Below are 17774 nucleotides of genomic sequence, written 5' to 3'. Positions count from 1 at the left end.
CTGTATAAACTCTGTGTGAATGACAGCTATATTTGACTAGCTTTACTCAAACAATATGAATGGCAACCCCAGTTATGTACTATATAGGTATACATATGGAACCCCTGTACCTGTTTCTCTATTTGGATGACCCGACCAAGCAGCTGGTCCTCCAGGCCTTTGAGAGTGACAGTGAAGTCCACCACAGCAGTCTTAGCACTGATCTCAGGGGTGTAGGCTGGGTTAGCCAGCTTAGTGGTGATATAGAGGGTGAACTCCTTCATCACATCCACCTCTTTGTCTCCTACCTTCACCTGGGGACAGGACATGGAACAGAGGGTTAGACGAGATACTCTATGAAAAGGCAATAGAGAGCCGGAGGCTTGTTGTCATAGCACGGTCTACTTGGAGCCAATATGAAAAACAATTAAATTCATTTCCCCCATAGAGCTTAATAAAATGAAAGGGGGGGGAAACGAGAGCAACGATTACAGGTTTCCAGGCACTATTATAATTATCTATCAAATAGTATTTGCAAACTAGCAGCTGTGCAAGCACAAACACAACTCCAAGACCTTTAACTCCAAGACAGCACATACCCTATACATCTATATTGATGACAACAAGCAGCATATTACTTTATACGTGGAGCCAGACTTGATGAAGTTCTTCTCTAGAATGTTGTCCAGGGCAGGGTCCAGCTCCTCTCCTACGTCCTCGATCAGTAGGGGGCGCCCCAGAGACATGCTGTCCTCTAGGTGGGAGCGGAAGTACTTGTGGTTCAAAGATGTCACCTGAAACAGTCAGTAACAGAGATAGTAATAAAAACGTATGTTCACTTGATGGTTAATTTGAATTGTTTAATACAAAACAGGTAGGGTCAAGTGAATATCAATGAAAGGAATGACGTCTGTTTCTCCAGATGTTTATCTCATACCGACTAAAGTTTTATGGGTGAGATAGCTGTAGCTACTCAGTCATCGTTACCTCTAGCTCCCTGTCCTTCTCGCGGTTCTTGATCCAGATCTTTCCCTGGCCTTGTGGGTCGATGAGGAGGGGGTAGCGTGAGGCCTTGGTGACGATAATGCCGTTCTGGATGGACAGGTCGTCGTTGGGTAGGCCCTGAAGGTTCCACTCCCCCACAGTGGCATTGTCCACCAGCATGCTGATCACATTCAGCTCCTACAGCGGTCATGGTCAATTCATGGTCAATTCATGGTCAATTCCAGTATGGTCTAAGACAGCACAACTAATCAGCTCAATGTGATAATTTTGTCCAATAATAATATCAAATGTAGTGACTATGTACTAGCATCATTGTTACAAAGTTAAGTCTATATGGACAAATGGGACAAGAACAGTAAAGAGTGTGGCTGAGTCTTACATCACTGTAGGGGATGTGGTGGGTGCTCATCTCCTTCCTCCAGAGCTGCAGCAGTAGGTTGCGGTATTCCTGGTTAAAGGGACCAGCGTAGGACAGGAAGCCAGTAGCCAGCAACACGTCCCCAACCAGGTGTCTGATCTGAGTCTGGAATAGGGCGCTGCTCTGGGTCCAGCGGATCTGACAGACAAACACAACAAGATAGATGCATGGAGATGTCACCAGCCATATGGCATGACAGTGATAGTTAGAGGCCTCACCTTCTCACCACCAAGCCCGTCGATGAGTGCGGTGGCGTTGGCCATCTTGCGCCGGCAGGCCGTGGCGTCGTCCATTAGGGTCTGCTTCTCCCTCATGGCGGCGTCGTAGAGCGCCTGCACCTCATCCAACTCCCGTTGCTTAGCGTCCAGCTGCTCCTGTGCCCGGGATAACTCCCCCTGGGCGACGCCTAGTCGGGCCTCCTGCAGGGTCAGGTTGGCCTATGGACACGTTTAAAGGAATTGGTTAGGTGAGTAACCTTGTTTGAGACTTGAGGACTTGCGTTAGCTCCCTGAGCTAATGACTATGCTGTATGTAACTCAGCGGGCTAACACAGACTTGTAGTGCGCAGAAGACCCGGGTTTGTACCCAGCCAGTCAAGGGGGGTGAAGTGTAATGGAAGTGGTCCTGTGAACCAATAAAAACAAGCTTGCATGATGAGTCACTTTCTCTGAGAATTACATAATTGCGTTAGCTCCCTGAACTAATGCCTAGGCTTTGGGTCAGCGGGCCAACACAGTGTTAAAGACCAGGGTAAAATCTTTCTCAACCTACTTTTGGTACATAAATATACAGTTTATTCCCTTCAAACAAGGGTCCATGGTTGTAGAGTAGGGTACCTTCAAAGGGAGGACCTCTTTGTTAATGGAAAAGAAGTCCTTCATAGCTTCAGTCCAGGAGCAGAGGCCAGCCACGTTACCACAGATCCTCTTGGCTGCCTCCAGGTTGTAGTCCTCCATATCCAGGTACGGTGCCAACAGCTCCACTACCTCCTCAGTGATAGAATCCTGGTGAAGTGAGAGTACAAGAGTAAACAAATGCATTGAAAGTGATGTGGGGGCATAAGTCGTAATGGAAAGTACAGAAAACTGGAAGCTGACATCCATTATGTTGAAATTACATGTTCTAATACAGGGATATTCAACTTCGGGCCAGGAGGACAGAAATACTGTAATTCTGATGTACTGTCTCTCTTTTTAATCAGGGACACCAGGTGAGTGGGCTATCTGGCCAATCAGTGACATTGGCCAATCAGTGACATTGATCAATCTATCAATCTGCTTCAGCCCATGAGGGCCGGTAGTTGAATAGCCCTGGTCTAATATAAAGACGTTCATTTGATAAACATCTGTTAAAAGGCTCATGACAGATTGGACAGAGGAAGGTCAGTCAGTCATATCAGACTGCATGCTGTTTCACAACTCAAAAAACACAATGTTTCGCTGAGTGTTGATGGGACAAAGGGCTGTGATATCAGGTTCCTTGACTTCACTGGCACCTCTGTTTCTATTTCACACTGCCACACAGTCACTATGCGGGGGCTTTCCCATGGCGTCCATATTTCACTGCCTGGACAGATTTCCTAATCCCCTCCTAAGTAAGAGTGTGTGTGTGTGTGTGTGTGTGTGTGTGTGTGTGTGTGTGTGTGTGTGTGTGTGATGAGTGCAGACAGTTAGGGAAGAAACTCTAGAGCTGCTATAGACAGTGAATGAAAGTGCTGTATTGAAGCCACAAATACTGATAGACAGTGAATGAAAGTGCTGTATTGAAGCCACAAATACTGATAGACAGTGAATGAAAGTGCTGTATTGAAGCCACAAATATTGATAGACAGTGAATGACAGAGTTGTATTTATAGCCTAGGCTAGTAATGATCCGAGAAGGGGCTTTACTTTGAAACCTGTTAGCTATACTGTAGGTGAGACATTTTAGAAAGAGAGTCATCATAGGGTTAGCACGTCTCAGACGTCATACCCAGTTCCATATTCAGATGTAGAATCTTAATTTGATTACCTTTTTGCAGTAGAACTTTCCTACAACGCAGTGTATTTGAGGTTTAAAAAGGCTTCTGAAGTTTGTAATTTCCACTTTGACATTTCAGACTTGATTTTCCCCTGACAATTTTTTTTTCAACCCCTACAAAAATGTCCATTAATTATAATCCACATAATAATTCACATTTCCTGTTTTTACAGGATTATTTTTCTGCAGTAGCAAACTGGCTCAAATTAAGATCCTCCATCTGTAGATACAGTATATATGACTCTGGCCATACTGTTCAAGGCAGACGTTAAAGATTGGGTCCTTGTTCCGCATAGCTGAAAATTCCCAGCTAAAGCTTTGCATGGAAAGGAAAATGGCTGGTTATATCGAGCCTATATAGTTGGTGTAAGTCTATGTGAAGTCTTAAGACTTTATAATCCCTTGAGAATACACTTGGACAAGGCGGATTTGATCATTTGAGACCGATTAAATATGTCCATACATCTTGAAACCTCTTCCCCCTTCAGTATGGCTTACCTTGCTGAAGTTGACCAGCATGCTGACGAAGCCAGACTGCTGCATTAGTTTGAGGGCCTCACTCCAGGAGGGCCGGGGGCAGGGTCTCTCTGGGTCCTGGGTGACAGGGTCCACCCTGCGCTGGAACAGCAGCAGCACGGCGTCCATGATGCGCATGATCAGGTGTGGGGGCTTGCCCAGTTTCCTCACTGTGGCGATGTCCGCAGGCTTGATGGTCTGGGGAAAACAGGACATAGAAAAAAATATTCTGATTTCCCTTTTCAAATGGCTTTCATTTTAGTCACTTTCTGAAGCATGACATTTCATATAGCAGATTTTATTTGACACTCTGTTAGCTTGGGGTTGGTGGCCCCATAATGGTGCGGGATCATTACTGTACTAATGGTGCGGGATCACTACTGTATTAATGGTGCGGGATCACTACTGTACTAATGGTGCGGGATCATTACTGTACTAATGGTGCAGGATCACTACTGTACTAATGGTGCGGGATCACTACTGTACTAATGGTGCGGGATCACTACTGTACTAATGGTGTGGGATCACTACTGTACTAATGGTGCGGGATCATTACTGTACTAATGGTGCGGGATCACTACTGTACTAATGGTGTGGGATCACTACTGTACTAATGGTGCGGGATCACTACTGTACTAATGGTGCGGGATCACTACTGTACTAATGGTGCGGGATCACTACTGTACTAATGGTGCGGGATCACTACTGTACTAATGGTGCGGGATCACTACTGTACTAATGGTGCGGGATCACTACTGTACTAATGGTGCGGGATCACTACTGTACTAATGGTGTGGGATCACTACTGTACTAATGGTGCGGGATCACTACTGTACTAATGGTGCGGGATCATTACTGTACTAATGGTGCAGGATCATTACTGTACTAATGGTGCGGGATCACTACTGTACTAATGGTGCGGGATCATTCATCCACTAATGGTGCGGGATCATTACTGTACTGATATGATGTACAGAAAATTCTAACTCAACAGTCAACCAAATCCCATTCTCACCTGCAACGCGGCCTCTGCGGCTGCTAGCGCAGGCTTGGCCGCCTCTAGCTTCCTCTCAGCCACTTTCTTATCGGCTTCAATCTCGTCCACGATGACCTGAGCCTTGTCCTTCACTTTCTGAACCTGCATCTTGACCTTCTCGGCCGCCTGGGCCTTGACTGTTACCTCCTGCAGGACCCCGTCAGCCTTCTTGGAGGCCACCTCCAGCTCCTGTTCCTTAACAACCAGCTCCTTGGACAGCTGACTCACAGACTGCTCTGCCTCCATCAGCTTGGCCAGGCCTGGGGAGAGTGAGATTGTGTCAGGTGATGAAAAATAACTTTAAATGGTGATAAACAAGACGTTATAGCCGTTCACTTATAAGAAATGAATACTCTCTGTCAATGCAAAAAGTGCAACAATGCAGTTGCTACAATGTCTTCGGCTTTGCTCCAGTGGCAACGTAGTACTATGGCTGTCCCTGTAAAACAACACATTTCACTGCAACTAGCCGGTGTATGTGACAATAAAACATCACACATATATTTGTTTTTGAATAGTTTTACCTTACCTGTTTTCATGCGCTCAGCAAGCATGCCCACATGAGCGATCTTCTCTGAGTAGATGATCTTATAGCCGTCGATGAAGGACAGGTAGGACTTGGGCGTGACGTAGGTCTGGCGGCGGAACCGCTCAAAGTACTCTGTGCACTTCTCGGCCACCAGGTCCTGAAAGGTCCCCATGGTGTGGACTACACTCTGCTTAACGTCTTCAGAGCATTGGAACGTATACTGGGACAGGAAGTGATGTGCGACTGCCACTAGTGCGTCCCGTGGCCAACGCTGGAACCAGTCAATAGTACAGCCCGATATCAGACCTGGGAACTTGAGGGCTCTTGTTCGGAACTTCTCCCCCACCGGCGAGAAGCACAACACCACGTGCAGGTTGCTCCTCACTCGCGACAGGAAGTAGTCGTAGAGGTTTTCAGCAGTGGGTGGGCGGCGAGGGTGCTCGCGTTTCATGGCTGGGATGAGGTCCTGGGTGATTTCATCGACTTCGTCACGGGCGAACAGGTTGGAGACCTCGCCCGAGGCCAGCACGTTGTTCATGTACTCCAGGAAAGACTCCTCCTTGATGTCGTTGTCGGTGAAGATGAAGGTGACTCCTTTGCCCTGCTGTCCGGCGATGCGGTACAAAGACTTCAGGTCCTCCATGAGGTTGCTGGTGTTGTACGTCCTGTCGAATGAATGAGACAAGATAAACAGGATTTTCTTCACACCAACTCCAGTTAACAAGATTCAATTACATTTTAAATTTTAGTCATTTAGCAGACACTCTTATCCAGAGCGACTTACAGTTAGTGAGTGCATACATTTCTTTTTTCATACTGGCCCCCCGTGGGAATCGAACCCACAACCCTGGTGTTGCAAGCGCCATGCTCTACCAATTGAGCTACACCAAATGGTAATCCACTATTTCATCTTCTAAAATCTACTATGGTACTTTAATTAGCCTATCAAAAAGGTGCACGGTTTACCGCATGCTCCACTGATCTATTTAGATCTGTGATTATCAATTAATTTACCTGTGATTAATTATGTGAGTATTAACCCAATCTGTCTGTAACTGAATACAGATCAACAGGACCCGGACCAGGGTTGGGAACCACTGGTTAGGATGTCTTTATGATGATGATGATGATGATTAGGGTTTGGGTGTCTTTATGATGATGATTAGGCTAGTATCTAGAAGGCCAACCTGGTCAGGATGATTTGAAAGCTCTGGTATCCAGCGATGAAGGAAGCCAGGCGGGTGAGGCTCTGCTTCCCTGAGCCCCCCACCCCCACCAGGAGGGCATTCCCCTGAGGGGTGCGGACGATACGACTGATCTTCATCAGGTGGATCATGGCATCCTGCCCGGCGACAAAGAGAAGGAGCGTCAGCCAATAGGAATACAGAGCTACTGCAGGATATTACTATATGTTGTTGAGTGACAACATGGTAGTGTATTTCTGTGTACTAACGTGTCAGTCAATAATATAATTATAAATAATAATAATTGGTCATTTAGCAGACGCTCTTATACAGAGCGACTTACAGGAGCAATTAGGGTTAAGTGCCTTGCTCAAGGGCACATCGACAGATTTTTCACCTAGTCGGCTCGGGGATTAGAACCAGCGACCTTTCGGTTACTAGCACAACGCTCTTAACCACTAAGCTACCTGCCGCCCTCTAATAATGACAATGGGTGAAGCTACCGGAAGATAGGAGAGTATGCCAACTAGTAAATCCCATCATATGGGATACTTTAGAATATAATGCTAAATTCACTGTTATCCTTTTTACACTGTCAAGCCAACCAGAACCGTACTGTACAGTGTAACCAGGTCACTGAGGTATTGCTTGGCTCGGCAGGGTGAAAGGGGTAATACTGTAGTTCGCTTTTACCTTGAAGAAGACCAGGTCCATGGCACTGCCTCTGACTGCCTCGTTGTACTGCAGTTGGAACGTGGTGAGGCGCTCCGACAGGGCCTGGAAGGATGGGATGGGCTCATAGACCTTAGGGGCCTCCAGCTCCATGTCTTCCGGCTCCTCCCCTGTGGTCTCGGGGACGTCCTTTAGGAAGTCCACAAAGTAGGCCTCCCACTGGGGGTGCTCTATCATGGCTTCTCCATGCTCCTCCACTGTAACCTAAAGGAGACAGCTCTTTGTGGTTGGTAACTTACCAGTTTGATAATGTGTTTAACTATGCGAGTAAGCTTGATGTTTAAATATACAAATGTTTTCAGAAATGTAGTGCGAAAGATTTAGTGTTATTCAAGGTAAATATGAAATGAAAACACTTGTGTCCTATAACAAAACTAAGCCAACTTAAGAAAATATATAATTATAAAATGTGATATTCAAATGCATAACTACGTGTCCATCTTTTAAAAAGTAACACCTGTTGAGAACAGGACAACAATTCAAACTGCATAACAGAGGATATATGAACAGAATTCACACTCCACACCCACCTTCTCCAGCATGCTCTCGAAGCTCTGTCTGTCCTTGTGGTCGATGAAGCGGTCAGCAATGACCCGGGTACACTCATGATGGAAGAGTGATGCCAGCACCTCTGGCCCCTGGCACACCTCGGTCCTCACCGTGAGAATACCCTGCCAGATACGACTGAGGTCCCGCAGGTTAAAGATGTAGTGGAACTTGGCTGGGGAGGGCAGCATCTGGGGATGACACATAAATGGATGGATTCTTTTTTTTCCTTCTTTTTTTTTCAACCCGGCGGCCTACAACCCCAAAGCACAAGTAGAAGCACAGTGGCAAGGAAAAACTCTACAGGAAATAAATCTCAAGAGGAACCAGACTCCCTCCATCCTCCTCTGGCTGTATTGGGTATGTCACAGTACTGTACCTTGGCTTTGACAGCTTGCCACACCCTCCTAGTGGTGGGCACCAGGGTGCTGGCCAGGGTGCACACCTCCTCAGGGAAGCCCCTCTCGGGGCAGAAGTAGCCCTGCGCCACGGTGCGGAAGATCTTGTCGATGGAGGAGTTGGAGGGCAGAGTGCAGTTGAAGGTGCTGAACTGCCTCTTGAGGCGCTGGGGCACGTCATTGCGCCCGCCCCCGGGGTGGATCATGGCCGCCACCAGCTGAACATCCACCACGCTGGTGAACTCCCCTGGTCTCTCCAGGCTGTAGAAACCACCCTGCTCCATCAGCTGACGCACTATCTCATTGGTTATCTGTTGGATGGACGCACAATCTTATTGGTTATCTGTTGGATGGACGCACAATCTCATTGGTTATCTGTGTGCAAGAGATAGGGAGATGAGATTATACTTTATTAAGATAAATAATAAAATATTTAGGTAAAGTGTAAATAAAGGCAGGTTCATGTTGTTAGCTAAGATCAAAATGAACATCTGGATTCATGTTACAAAATGGCACTAACCTGGTCACCCCACTCGTTGATAACAGGCATGTTGATGTCATCCACAAACACAGTCATCTTCTTGCCTGCTGGCGGCCCATACGTGGAGCCCATCCTCTTGTCAATGTAGCTCTCTATGGTCCTCTGGAACATACTGGGCAGGGTGGCCGAGGAGAAGTTCAAGCTCTTGCTCAGGTGAGTTTCAGGATCAAACTTACTGGTATAGCCCTGCAATGGAACAACTAGGATTGAGATCCTATAAAGAGGTATTATGGTCATAGATAAAACCCACATCTACATTCACAAATCTATATCTCAGACCTTGATCATGACGGTCTTGGCAGTCCCCTGTTCCCCGATGAGCAGCACAGCTTTGCCCTGTTTCATGATGGTCTGCATCAGGAAGTCTGTCCTCACATTGTCCACGTTGGGCACCAGGATAGATGAGTAGTCCGGGACAGAGTCTGTGGGATACTTGTACTCTGGCACCTAGAGGTGACGTCATCATGCAGAGAGAGAGAGTATGGATTAGTGGAGTGATTGCTTGATCAATTAACAGCAACAGCACAAACCATACCTTCTTGGACCAGTGCTCCCACTGGCCACGTTCATTGACCATGAACTCAAAGATGGTCTGGTCTCCTTGGGTCTGGGGCAGGTCCAGAGTGGCAGGGTGGGCCTGTAAGAAGGCCTCCATTTTGGATCTGTCCTCCAGCTCCAGCAGAGCCCCCACTGACCACATGACAGCAAACACAAAGAGCCGTGATAAGTCCCCCTGAGCCTGCTTCTCCTCCACCGCAGGAAGTAGACCCTGGAAAAAGGTTCCACATTGAGCTTTGCCTTTGAAGTACGTTTGATATGTTCAACATTTCAGCCATTGGGGTGGACATGTCTATTGAATTCAATGTTATTGTCATAATAGAATGTGGGAGGTATTATGACTAGTTCAGTTTAATTAAAATTGCATATACACTGCTCAAAAAAATAAAGGAAACACTAATATAACACATCCTAGATCTGAATGAATGAAATAATCTTATTAAATACTTTTTTCTTTACATAGTTGAATGTGCTGACAACAAAATCACACAAAAATTATCAATGGAAATCAAATTTATCAACCCATGGAGGTCTGGATTTGGAGTCACCCTCAAAATTAAAGTGGAAAACCACACTACAGGCTGATCCAACTTTGATGTAATGTCCTTAAAACAAGTCAAAATGAGGCTCAGTAGTGTGTGTGGCCTCCACGTGCCTGTATGACCTCCCTACAACGCCTGGGCATGCTCCTGATGAGGTGGCGGATGGTCTCCTGAGGGATCTCCTCCCAGACCTGGACTAAAGCATTCGGAGCGAGACATGATGTCCCAGATGTGCTCAATTGGATTCAGGTCTGGGGAACGGGCGGGCCAGTCCATAGCATCAATGCCTTCCTCTTGCAGGAACTGCTGACACACTCCAGTCACATGAGGTCTAGCATTGTCTTGCATTAGGAGGAACCCAGGGCCAACCGCACCAGCATATGGTCTCACAAGGGGTCTGAGGAGCTCATCTCGGTACCTAATGGCAGTCAGGCTAACTCTGGCGAGCACATGGAGGGCTGTGCGGCCCCCCAAAGAAAAACTGGTCATGCTGGAGGATGTTGCAGGCAGCAGAACGTTCTCCACGGCGTCTCCAGACTCTGTCACGTCTGTCACGTGCTCAGTGTGAACCTGCTTTCATCTGTGAAGAGCACAGGGCGCCAGTGGCAAATGCCAAACGTCCTGCACGGTGTTGGGCTGTAAGCACAACCCCCACCTGTGGACGTCGGGCCCTCATACCACCCTCATGGAGTCTGTTTCTGACCGTTTGAGCAGACACATGCACATTTGTGGCCTGCTGGAGGTCATTTTGCAGGGCTCTGGCAGTGCTCCTCCTGCTCCTCCTTGCACAAAGGCGGAGGTAGCAGTCCTGCTGCTGGGTTGTTGCCCTCCTACGGCCTCCTCCACGTCTCCTGATGTACTGGCCTGTCTCCTGGTAGCGCCTCCATGCTCTGGACACTACGCTGACAGACACAGCAAACCTTCTTGCCACAGCTCGCATTGATGTGCCATCCTGGATGAGCTGCACTACCTGAGCCACTTGTGTGGGTTGTAGACTCCGTCTCATGCTACCACTAGAGTGAAAGCACCGGCAGCATTCAAAAGTGACCAAAACATCAGCCAGGAAGCATGGGAACTGAGAAGTGGTCTGTGGTCACCACCTGCAAAACCAGTCCTTTATTGGGGGTGTCTTGCTAATTGCCTATAATTTCCACCTGTTGTCTATTCCATTTGCACAACAGCATGTGACATTTATTGTCAATCAGTGTTGCTTCCTAAGTGGACAGTTCGATTTCACAGAAGTGTGATTGACTTGGAGTTACATTGTGTTGTTTAAGTGTTCCCTTTATTTTTCTGAGCAGTTTATTTCTAAGAATAAATAGGTAAAACATTTGAATTTTACAGGAATTCAGTGTGGCTATTCTGCTTACCTGCAGAAGGTCAATGGTCTGCTTGATGTACATACACTCCAGGGTGGGCATTTTGGGAGACACAGCAGTGAAGACAAAGTTGATCAAATCCTGTACAGGGCATAAGGTAGAGACTCCACAGATTCAGGAAGACCACAGAGGATTATTCTCATGGGAACAAAGATCAGCAAAGTGTGTGTGTGTGTATGTGTATGCCTCCATACTGCATGTGTTTGTGCCTCTTTCTGTGTTTGATCCTACAGTAGGGAAAGAGAATGGAGGTACAGTATGATATTCAGACAGACCTGGAAAACACTATGGAAGCAGCCCAGGAGCACCTCTGCCTGCTGTGATGGCACCCTGTGGAGCCAGGCCTGAAGGATAGGCTTCCAGTCCAGCACAGAGGAACTCATGAATACCATGCCGTTGCGGGACACTGTGGCCGGGGAGGCGTTGTCGATGTTGTGGGGCTCAAACACCACCTTACAGTTAGGCGCCATAGGGATGCGGTCGCCGTTAGCCAGGGTCAGGGTCTTGTTGTCGTCCAGGACCGAGTTGAGGTTTTCAATCCAGATGGCGTCCACAGGGCCGTCCAGTACGATCCAGATGTGCTCCCCCTTGGGAAGAGAAACAGTTCAATAGAATAAAAATGAGAACTAGTATGACAACTGTCTGGCTTAGATAGTCATAACTCATAACTCATTGTGAGGGGCCTAATTGGAGGAGCCTAATGGGAGGGATATGTAACCTGAAAACTAGCTGTTATTGGCAGAGGAGGGCAAACTCTCTTTGTTATTGGTCTATTAACTTATTGGTGACATCACCAGGCGGTCCAAAAACCCCACCCATGCAAACAAGCTGAAATTTCAGGCAGTCTTTTCAAACAGCTCTTACACTAAAAGGGCATTATCATAATTTTCACTGTATTATTCCAAGCTCATAGTGTGGACATATATATATATAAAACACAGGAAAATCACGTTTTTGACTGCACTTCCCCTTTAACTTCCCAGTACACCTAACTACAGTGAGCACCAAAAGTATTGGGACAGTGACACATTTGTGCATCACTCATCATTATTCACAGTTCATTCAGGATTATCTATAATCATGGTAGCATCCACATTAATGTAGAACTGTTTAGAAACATATTCTATTCTTATTTACAATAAAAGTGACTCCAAAATGAGACAATACATTATGTACCATTCATTTCTATTGGGCACAAAATAATCTGAAAGCCAAACAAAACAAACAGCAAATGTATCCAAAATATTTGTAGAGTCACAAGCTTGATGTACTCATTGCGTGCTATAAATATGGGACCAAATACATAACTTTTTACTACTTTAATACACAGAAGTAAATTTGTCCCAATACTTTTGGTCCCCTAAAATGGGAGGACTATGAACAAAAAGTGCTTTAATTTCTAAACGGTTCACCCGATGTGGATGAAAATACCCTAAAATTAAAGCTGACCGTCTGCACTTTACCCTCATAGTCATTGTATCATTTCAAACCCAAAGTGCTGGAGTACAGAGCCAAAACAGCAAACAATGTGTCACTGTCCCAATACTTTTGGAGCTTACTGTAACTAGTACAGCCTACCGAAGGCACTACCCTTCCATCCCAACTCTATTGACCTTGCTGACCTTCTTGGCTTTGAGCGTTTTCCTCCACAGGGTTGAGAAGACCCCATCAGTCCAGTCGTTGGTGGCCACATCCAGGGTACCAAACATCTGGGATGCAGTAATGGCCTTGGGGTTCATCCTCATCTCTCGGTGAGGGGTGCCACAGTCCGACATGGCCCTCATCAGTGTGTGGATGCACGTGGTCTTCCCAGCTCCGCTGGGGCCTAGCGTCATCATACCTACAGGCGAGAGATTGAGATCAACACAGAATGAGAGAAAGAGAAGAGGCTGTGGCCTGCAGAGGAATATCAGTGTGTAGAGCAAACGGTTCACACTAGTTTGCACCACCTGCTATAACAGCTTATGGCACGTGTTATGACATGCACTTGTCTGATGCATGCTTTACAATAGAGGGCTGTGGTATTGTAGGGATAGCCAGCTCCAGTCCGGGAGGACCATAAAATGCCTGGCTTTTATTATTTCCTCCTAATCAGAGACTGATTTAGACCCGGGACACCAGGTGAGTGCAATTAACTACCTGGTAGAAGAAGAAAAAAGTAGAATGTTTTTGGCCCTCCAGGACCGGAGTTGCCGAACCCTGTAGTGAAGGATCACTGACCGTGGTGAACACCAAACCATCGCCATTACAGCTTTAAAACAGAAGGTTCCAGTGCACGTTGACTGACCGTGGCGAACACCAAACCTTCTCCATTACAGCTTTAAAACAGAAGGTTCCAATTCACGTTGACTGACCGTGGTGAACACCAAACCATCTCCATTACAGCTTTAAAACAGAAGGTTCCAGTGCACGTTGACTGACCGTGGTGAACACCAAACCATCGCCATTACAGCTTTAAAACAGAAGGTTCCAGTGCACGTTGACTGACCGTGGTGAACACCAAACCTTCTCCATTACAGCTTTAAAACAGAAGGTTCCAATTCACGTTGACTGACCGTGGTGAACACCAAACCATCTCCATTACAGCTTTAAAACAGAAGGTTCCAGTGCACGTTGACTGACCGTGGCGAACACCAAACCTTCTCCATTACAGCTTTAAAACAGAAGGTTCCAGTGCACGTTGACTGACCGTGGTGAACACCAAACCATCTCCATTACAGCTTTAAAACAGAAGGTTCCAGTGCACGTTGACTGACCGTGGTGAACACCAAACCATCTCCATTACAGCTTTAAAACAGAAGGTTCCAGTGCATGTTGACTGACCGTGGTGAACACCAAACCATCTCCATTACAGCTTTAAAACAGAAGGTTCCAGTGCACGTTGACTGACCGTGGTGAACACCAAACCATCTCCATTACAGCTTTAAAACAGAAGGTTCCAGTGCATGTTGACTGACCGTGGTGAACACCAAACCATCTCCATTACAGCTTTAAAACAGAAGGTTCCAGTGCACGTTGACTGACCGTGGCGAACACCAAACCTTCTCCATTACAGCTTTAAAACAGAAGGTTCCAGTGCACGTTGACTGACCGTGGCGAACCCGCTGGGTCTCGTAGAGCTGCACCAGTTTGAGGACCCATGGCTGGTGAGGGATGAGGCCAGCCTGATGGGTCTGGGTGTGGATGGCAGCCTCCAGGTCGGGGTAGCCTGCCTTGTCCAGAATGATCCCAGGGAACAGGTCGTTGATCAGGCTCATGAACAGAGGCTCATCCTCATCCACCTGGTCAGAGACATAGCGATTTTGTTTATTTGTTTTACCATAAAAATAATTTAATGTGAATTCATAAAAGCAAATGCAGATACTTTTAGTTTCAGGTGAAGAATAAAAGTTAAGTACCACTTGGATTGTAGGGTAGAAGAAAAATGGACTTTACCAGTTTGGAGAGGTTCATGTCGCGCAGCACCCGCATCACTACCGTTTTCTCTGGCTCAGTGGGGTTGGACCTCTTCACTGAACCCAGTGTCCTCAACACTGACAATATGTTCCTTAGCCCAAAGTCATAGTGGACCTTGAAGAGAATGTGAGAGGAGACATTTATAATCAATTTGACTGGTGACCAAATTCTTGATGAGAATGATTACAAGTGTGTACTGTGTATGATGCTACTGTGACCTTTTGACCTTGATGTTACCTGCTTGGAGAGCTGCTCTTCACACAGCTTGTACAGGGTGTAGAACTTGCGGCTGAGGACTTGGTTGTCACGGAAACCGGCGCTGGCTAACTTCACCCTCATGATGATGGCTCTGTCTGGAACCATCATGGCCACCGTACGGAACTGGATCTTCAGGTTCTCTGGAAGCTCCTGGCGGCCAGCATATCCAGGGTTCTACCGTTTGAGAAGAACAGTAGAACAGGGATAATAGGAGCCATAACATTGACAATTTACTCAAGAAGGGATGAGGTTTGAGGGATGAGGGTTGAGGGATGAGGTTTGAGGGATGAGGTGTGAGGCATGAGGTTTGAGGCTGTCTTAAAATGTAAACCATACTAAATAATATCTAGTAAATCTTCCTTTCACAGTTGGTATTTGAACCTTGCATGCACGTGGCACAATGTTAGTGAAAATGTGAAATGTGCTATTTTCTCACCATGGTTAGGAAGATGCCAAACTCTCTGTCCATTTCCACCAAGTCCCCGTCCGTGAAGATAAACTGTGTCTTCTTGTTCTTTTTGGATTGCAACACTATATATATCTGCTGGGCTGCTACTGACAGGACAGGGAGCTCGATGCGGTTGAACTCATCGAAGCAGCCCCATGCTCCTGACTGAGCCAAACCTGCAGACAACGTTTACTCTCCGTTTATACCTTTTATGTACTCTGCATAATTCCTTATGGTATGGTGGTTATTTTTGGAAAATGTTTCATTTAAAAGGGCCCGTAGTGTACATATGTCTTTGTGACACATTATGTAAAACCCTCATAACCCCTTTATGTGTGTCAGAGCAACATTCATAACAATGTTTTATGAGTATAGACAGATCATATTTAGCTTTGATTAATTGTCAAGGCAGAGACTTTTCCATGTTATCTCCCTATGGACAAGCTTCATTACCTTTATAGATTCGTCCTAGCCCTCTGTAGTCCATCTGGTCGGAGCAGTTGAAGACGACAACATACTTCCCCAGGCAACGGCCCATGTCTTTGGTGGTCTCGGTCTTACCTGTACCAGCCGGCCCTGCCGGGGCCCCTCCCATACTCATACCCAGAGCTTGGGACAGGGTGATGTAACACCTAGAGAAGAGGAGACCTAACATGTCAGTCATCATTGTGCTGATGATAGCTTAGTTGTTGCACAAAACTCATAGTTGCAATTGGATAAGATCTTTTCAGCCGTATTGTCTGCACCGGTATGGATTACAGTAGATATCATAGAGCTGGTTTCCCAGAGATTTATCCTGAATCATCGTGGAATATGCTTTTTTGTCCAGCACTAAACTTAATCTGTACTTGGGAAATTTGCCCATAATATGTCCCAGTAAAACAATAACACTATAATACAAGATGGAGTTTCAGAGTAGATTAAACAACATTAGTGTAATTGTTAATGACCTGTCAGTGAGAGGGGTGATGACCAGTCTGTCGGTACAGCCCAGATACTCGTTGCAGTAGCCAAACTCCACGTCAGTGATCTGGATTATACATCTGTCCTTGTCCTCGATGAAGTAGAAGCGGGATTGCTTCTGCCACTCAAAGTCTGATGTCGATCGGATGTTCATTCGCACCTGAGTGATATTGGGATGTGGATTTAGTCATGGATTAGTTTTATATAGTCTAACCTGATGGAGACTCATGCAAAGCCTTATAAGATACCTTATGAAATGCCCAATGGATATTCTAGAGGTTGTTAATGAAACATTTGACTCCTTTCTTACTGAAGAAGAGGTTGTATAAATGTTGCAGTGAATTTGGTATTCAGTAAAAAAAAAAAAAAGAGATGGTATTCCATATCTTACTATTGCGGGGCTTTTGCAAAAAATACTATAAGGCTTCTAAGATAATTAATTAATCAGCTTGTATGTGGTTGGGGAAAGGTCCTCTCAAAAATGTGTAGGGTTCTTTGAAAAACTGAAAAAAGGAATGCTTACCAGGTCGTCGAATATGTCTTTCTGATGCACATGGATGGTGATCAGAGTCTCGTACTTGGTGCGTTCGTTCCTGCTCAAGTCTCGAGTGGTCATATCAATCAGCTCATTCAGGATATCCCCGAATTTCTGATTGGTAGTTTGCATGATCTGTGCCATCAAGTCAAGAAGTAAGAAGAAGACACAAAAGAGATTATTCAACAATGTATCTACACAATCACATTTTATAAATAAAGCTACTTCTTGTCTAGAGGTGAATATTCCCTTTTCAGGTACAGTATAACCACATTCTACAGTATATAGTATACAGTATACAGATTGTTACCTTTTTGTCTCCCTTGCTGAGCCTCAGGGCTTCCTCTGCATCCCTGGTCCAGATCATCTGGATGCCCAGCAGACCCACCTGGGCTGGGAACACAGACTGGAACTCCATCAGCTTTAGTCCTGCGTCACTGATGGACATGTGAGCCTGCCGGATAATGCAATGGATGGTCTTCCTCACTCTGTCCAGCAAGAGCCCCAGCCAGGCTTCCACATTTCCCTATCGGACACCATCAGAGGACAATGTTTAGTACTGGATCTGGGCCTCATGATAAGTCTAACAGTAAACATATGAAACAGATGGATGATCAGGAATCAAAGCAGAATGGTTTTTTATTATGGGTATAAGAAACTTTCATTTTGTATTGAAACGTATTCGAACACCAATGCTAAATGTGAGTCCAGCATTGAGGAGCATTGCCTTCA

At 46.0% G+C, this 17774-nt stretch overlaps 1 protein-coding gene across 1 annotated transcript in view; it reads right to left on the bottom strand.

The window, feature by feature from the left end:
- Positions 1-17774, bottom strand: part of dnah5l (dynein, axonemal, heavy chain 5 like) — a gene marked incomplete at both ends in the record, with an annotated part of 53202 nt that overhangs the window by 12897 nt on the left and 22531 nt on the right. Inside the window, 27 exons of the mRNA XM_084144193.1 lie at positions 111-293; positions 618-773; positions 967-1161; positions 1364-1540; positions 1621-1839; positions 2239-2406; positions 3920-4135; positions 4953-5233; positions 5503-6167; positions 6690-6844; positions 7380-7622; positions 7949-8155; positions 8344-8673; positions 8883-9089; positions 9183-9350; positions 9439-9672; positions 11374-11463; positions 11658-11969; positions 13005-13222; positions 14474-14663; positions 14818-14952; positions 15076-15270; positions 15533-15720; positions 15998-16176; positions 16495-16667; positions 17031-17177; positions 17353-17568. Of these exons, the coding sequence (XP_084000319.1) occupies positions 111-293; positions 618-773; positions 967-1161; positions 1364-1540; positions 1621-1839; positions 2239-2406; positions 3920-4135; positions 4953-5233; positions 5503-6167; positions 6690-6844; positions 7380-7622; positions 7949-8155; positions 8344-8673; positions 8883-9089; positions 9183-9350; positions 9439-9672; positions 11374-11463; positions 11658-11969; positions 13005-13222; positions 14474-14663; positions 14818-14952; positions 15076-15270; positions 15533-15720; positions 15998-16176; positions 16495-16667; positions 17031-17177; positions 17353-17568 (5847 nt within the window). The remainder of the gene's footprint in view (positions 1-110; positions 294-617; positions 774-966; positions 1162-1363; positions 1541-1620; positions 1840-2238; positions 2407-3919; positions 4136-4952; positions 5234-5502; positions 6168-6689; positions 6845-7379; positions 7623-7948; positions 8156-8343; positions 8674-8882; positions 9090-9182; positions 9351-9438; positions 9673-11373; positions 11464-11657; positions 11970-13004; positions 13223-14473; positions 14664-14817; positions 14953-15075; positions 15271-15532; positions 15721-15997; positions 16177-16494; positions 16668-17030; positions 17178-17352; positions 17569-17774) is intronic.

Source organism: Coregonus lavaretus (genome assembly GCF_964263955.1).
Source record: "Coregonus lavaretus genome assembly, chromosome: 2".
In the NCBI taxonomy this organism is placed as follows: Eukaryota; Metazoa; Chordata; class Actinopteri; order Salmoniformes; family Salmonidae; genus Coregonus; species Coregonus lavaretus.
Note: the sequence above shows the minus strand (reverse complement) of the source record. Positions and strands in the feature narration are given on the sequence as shown.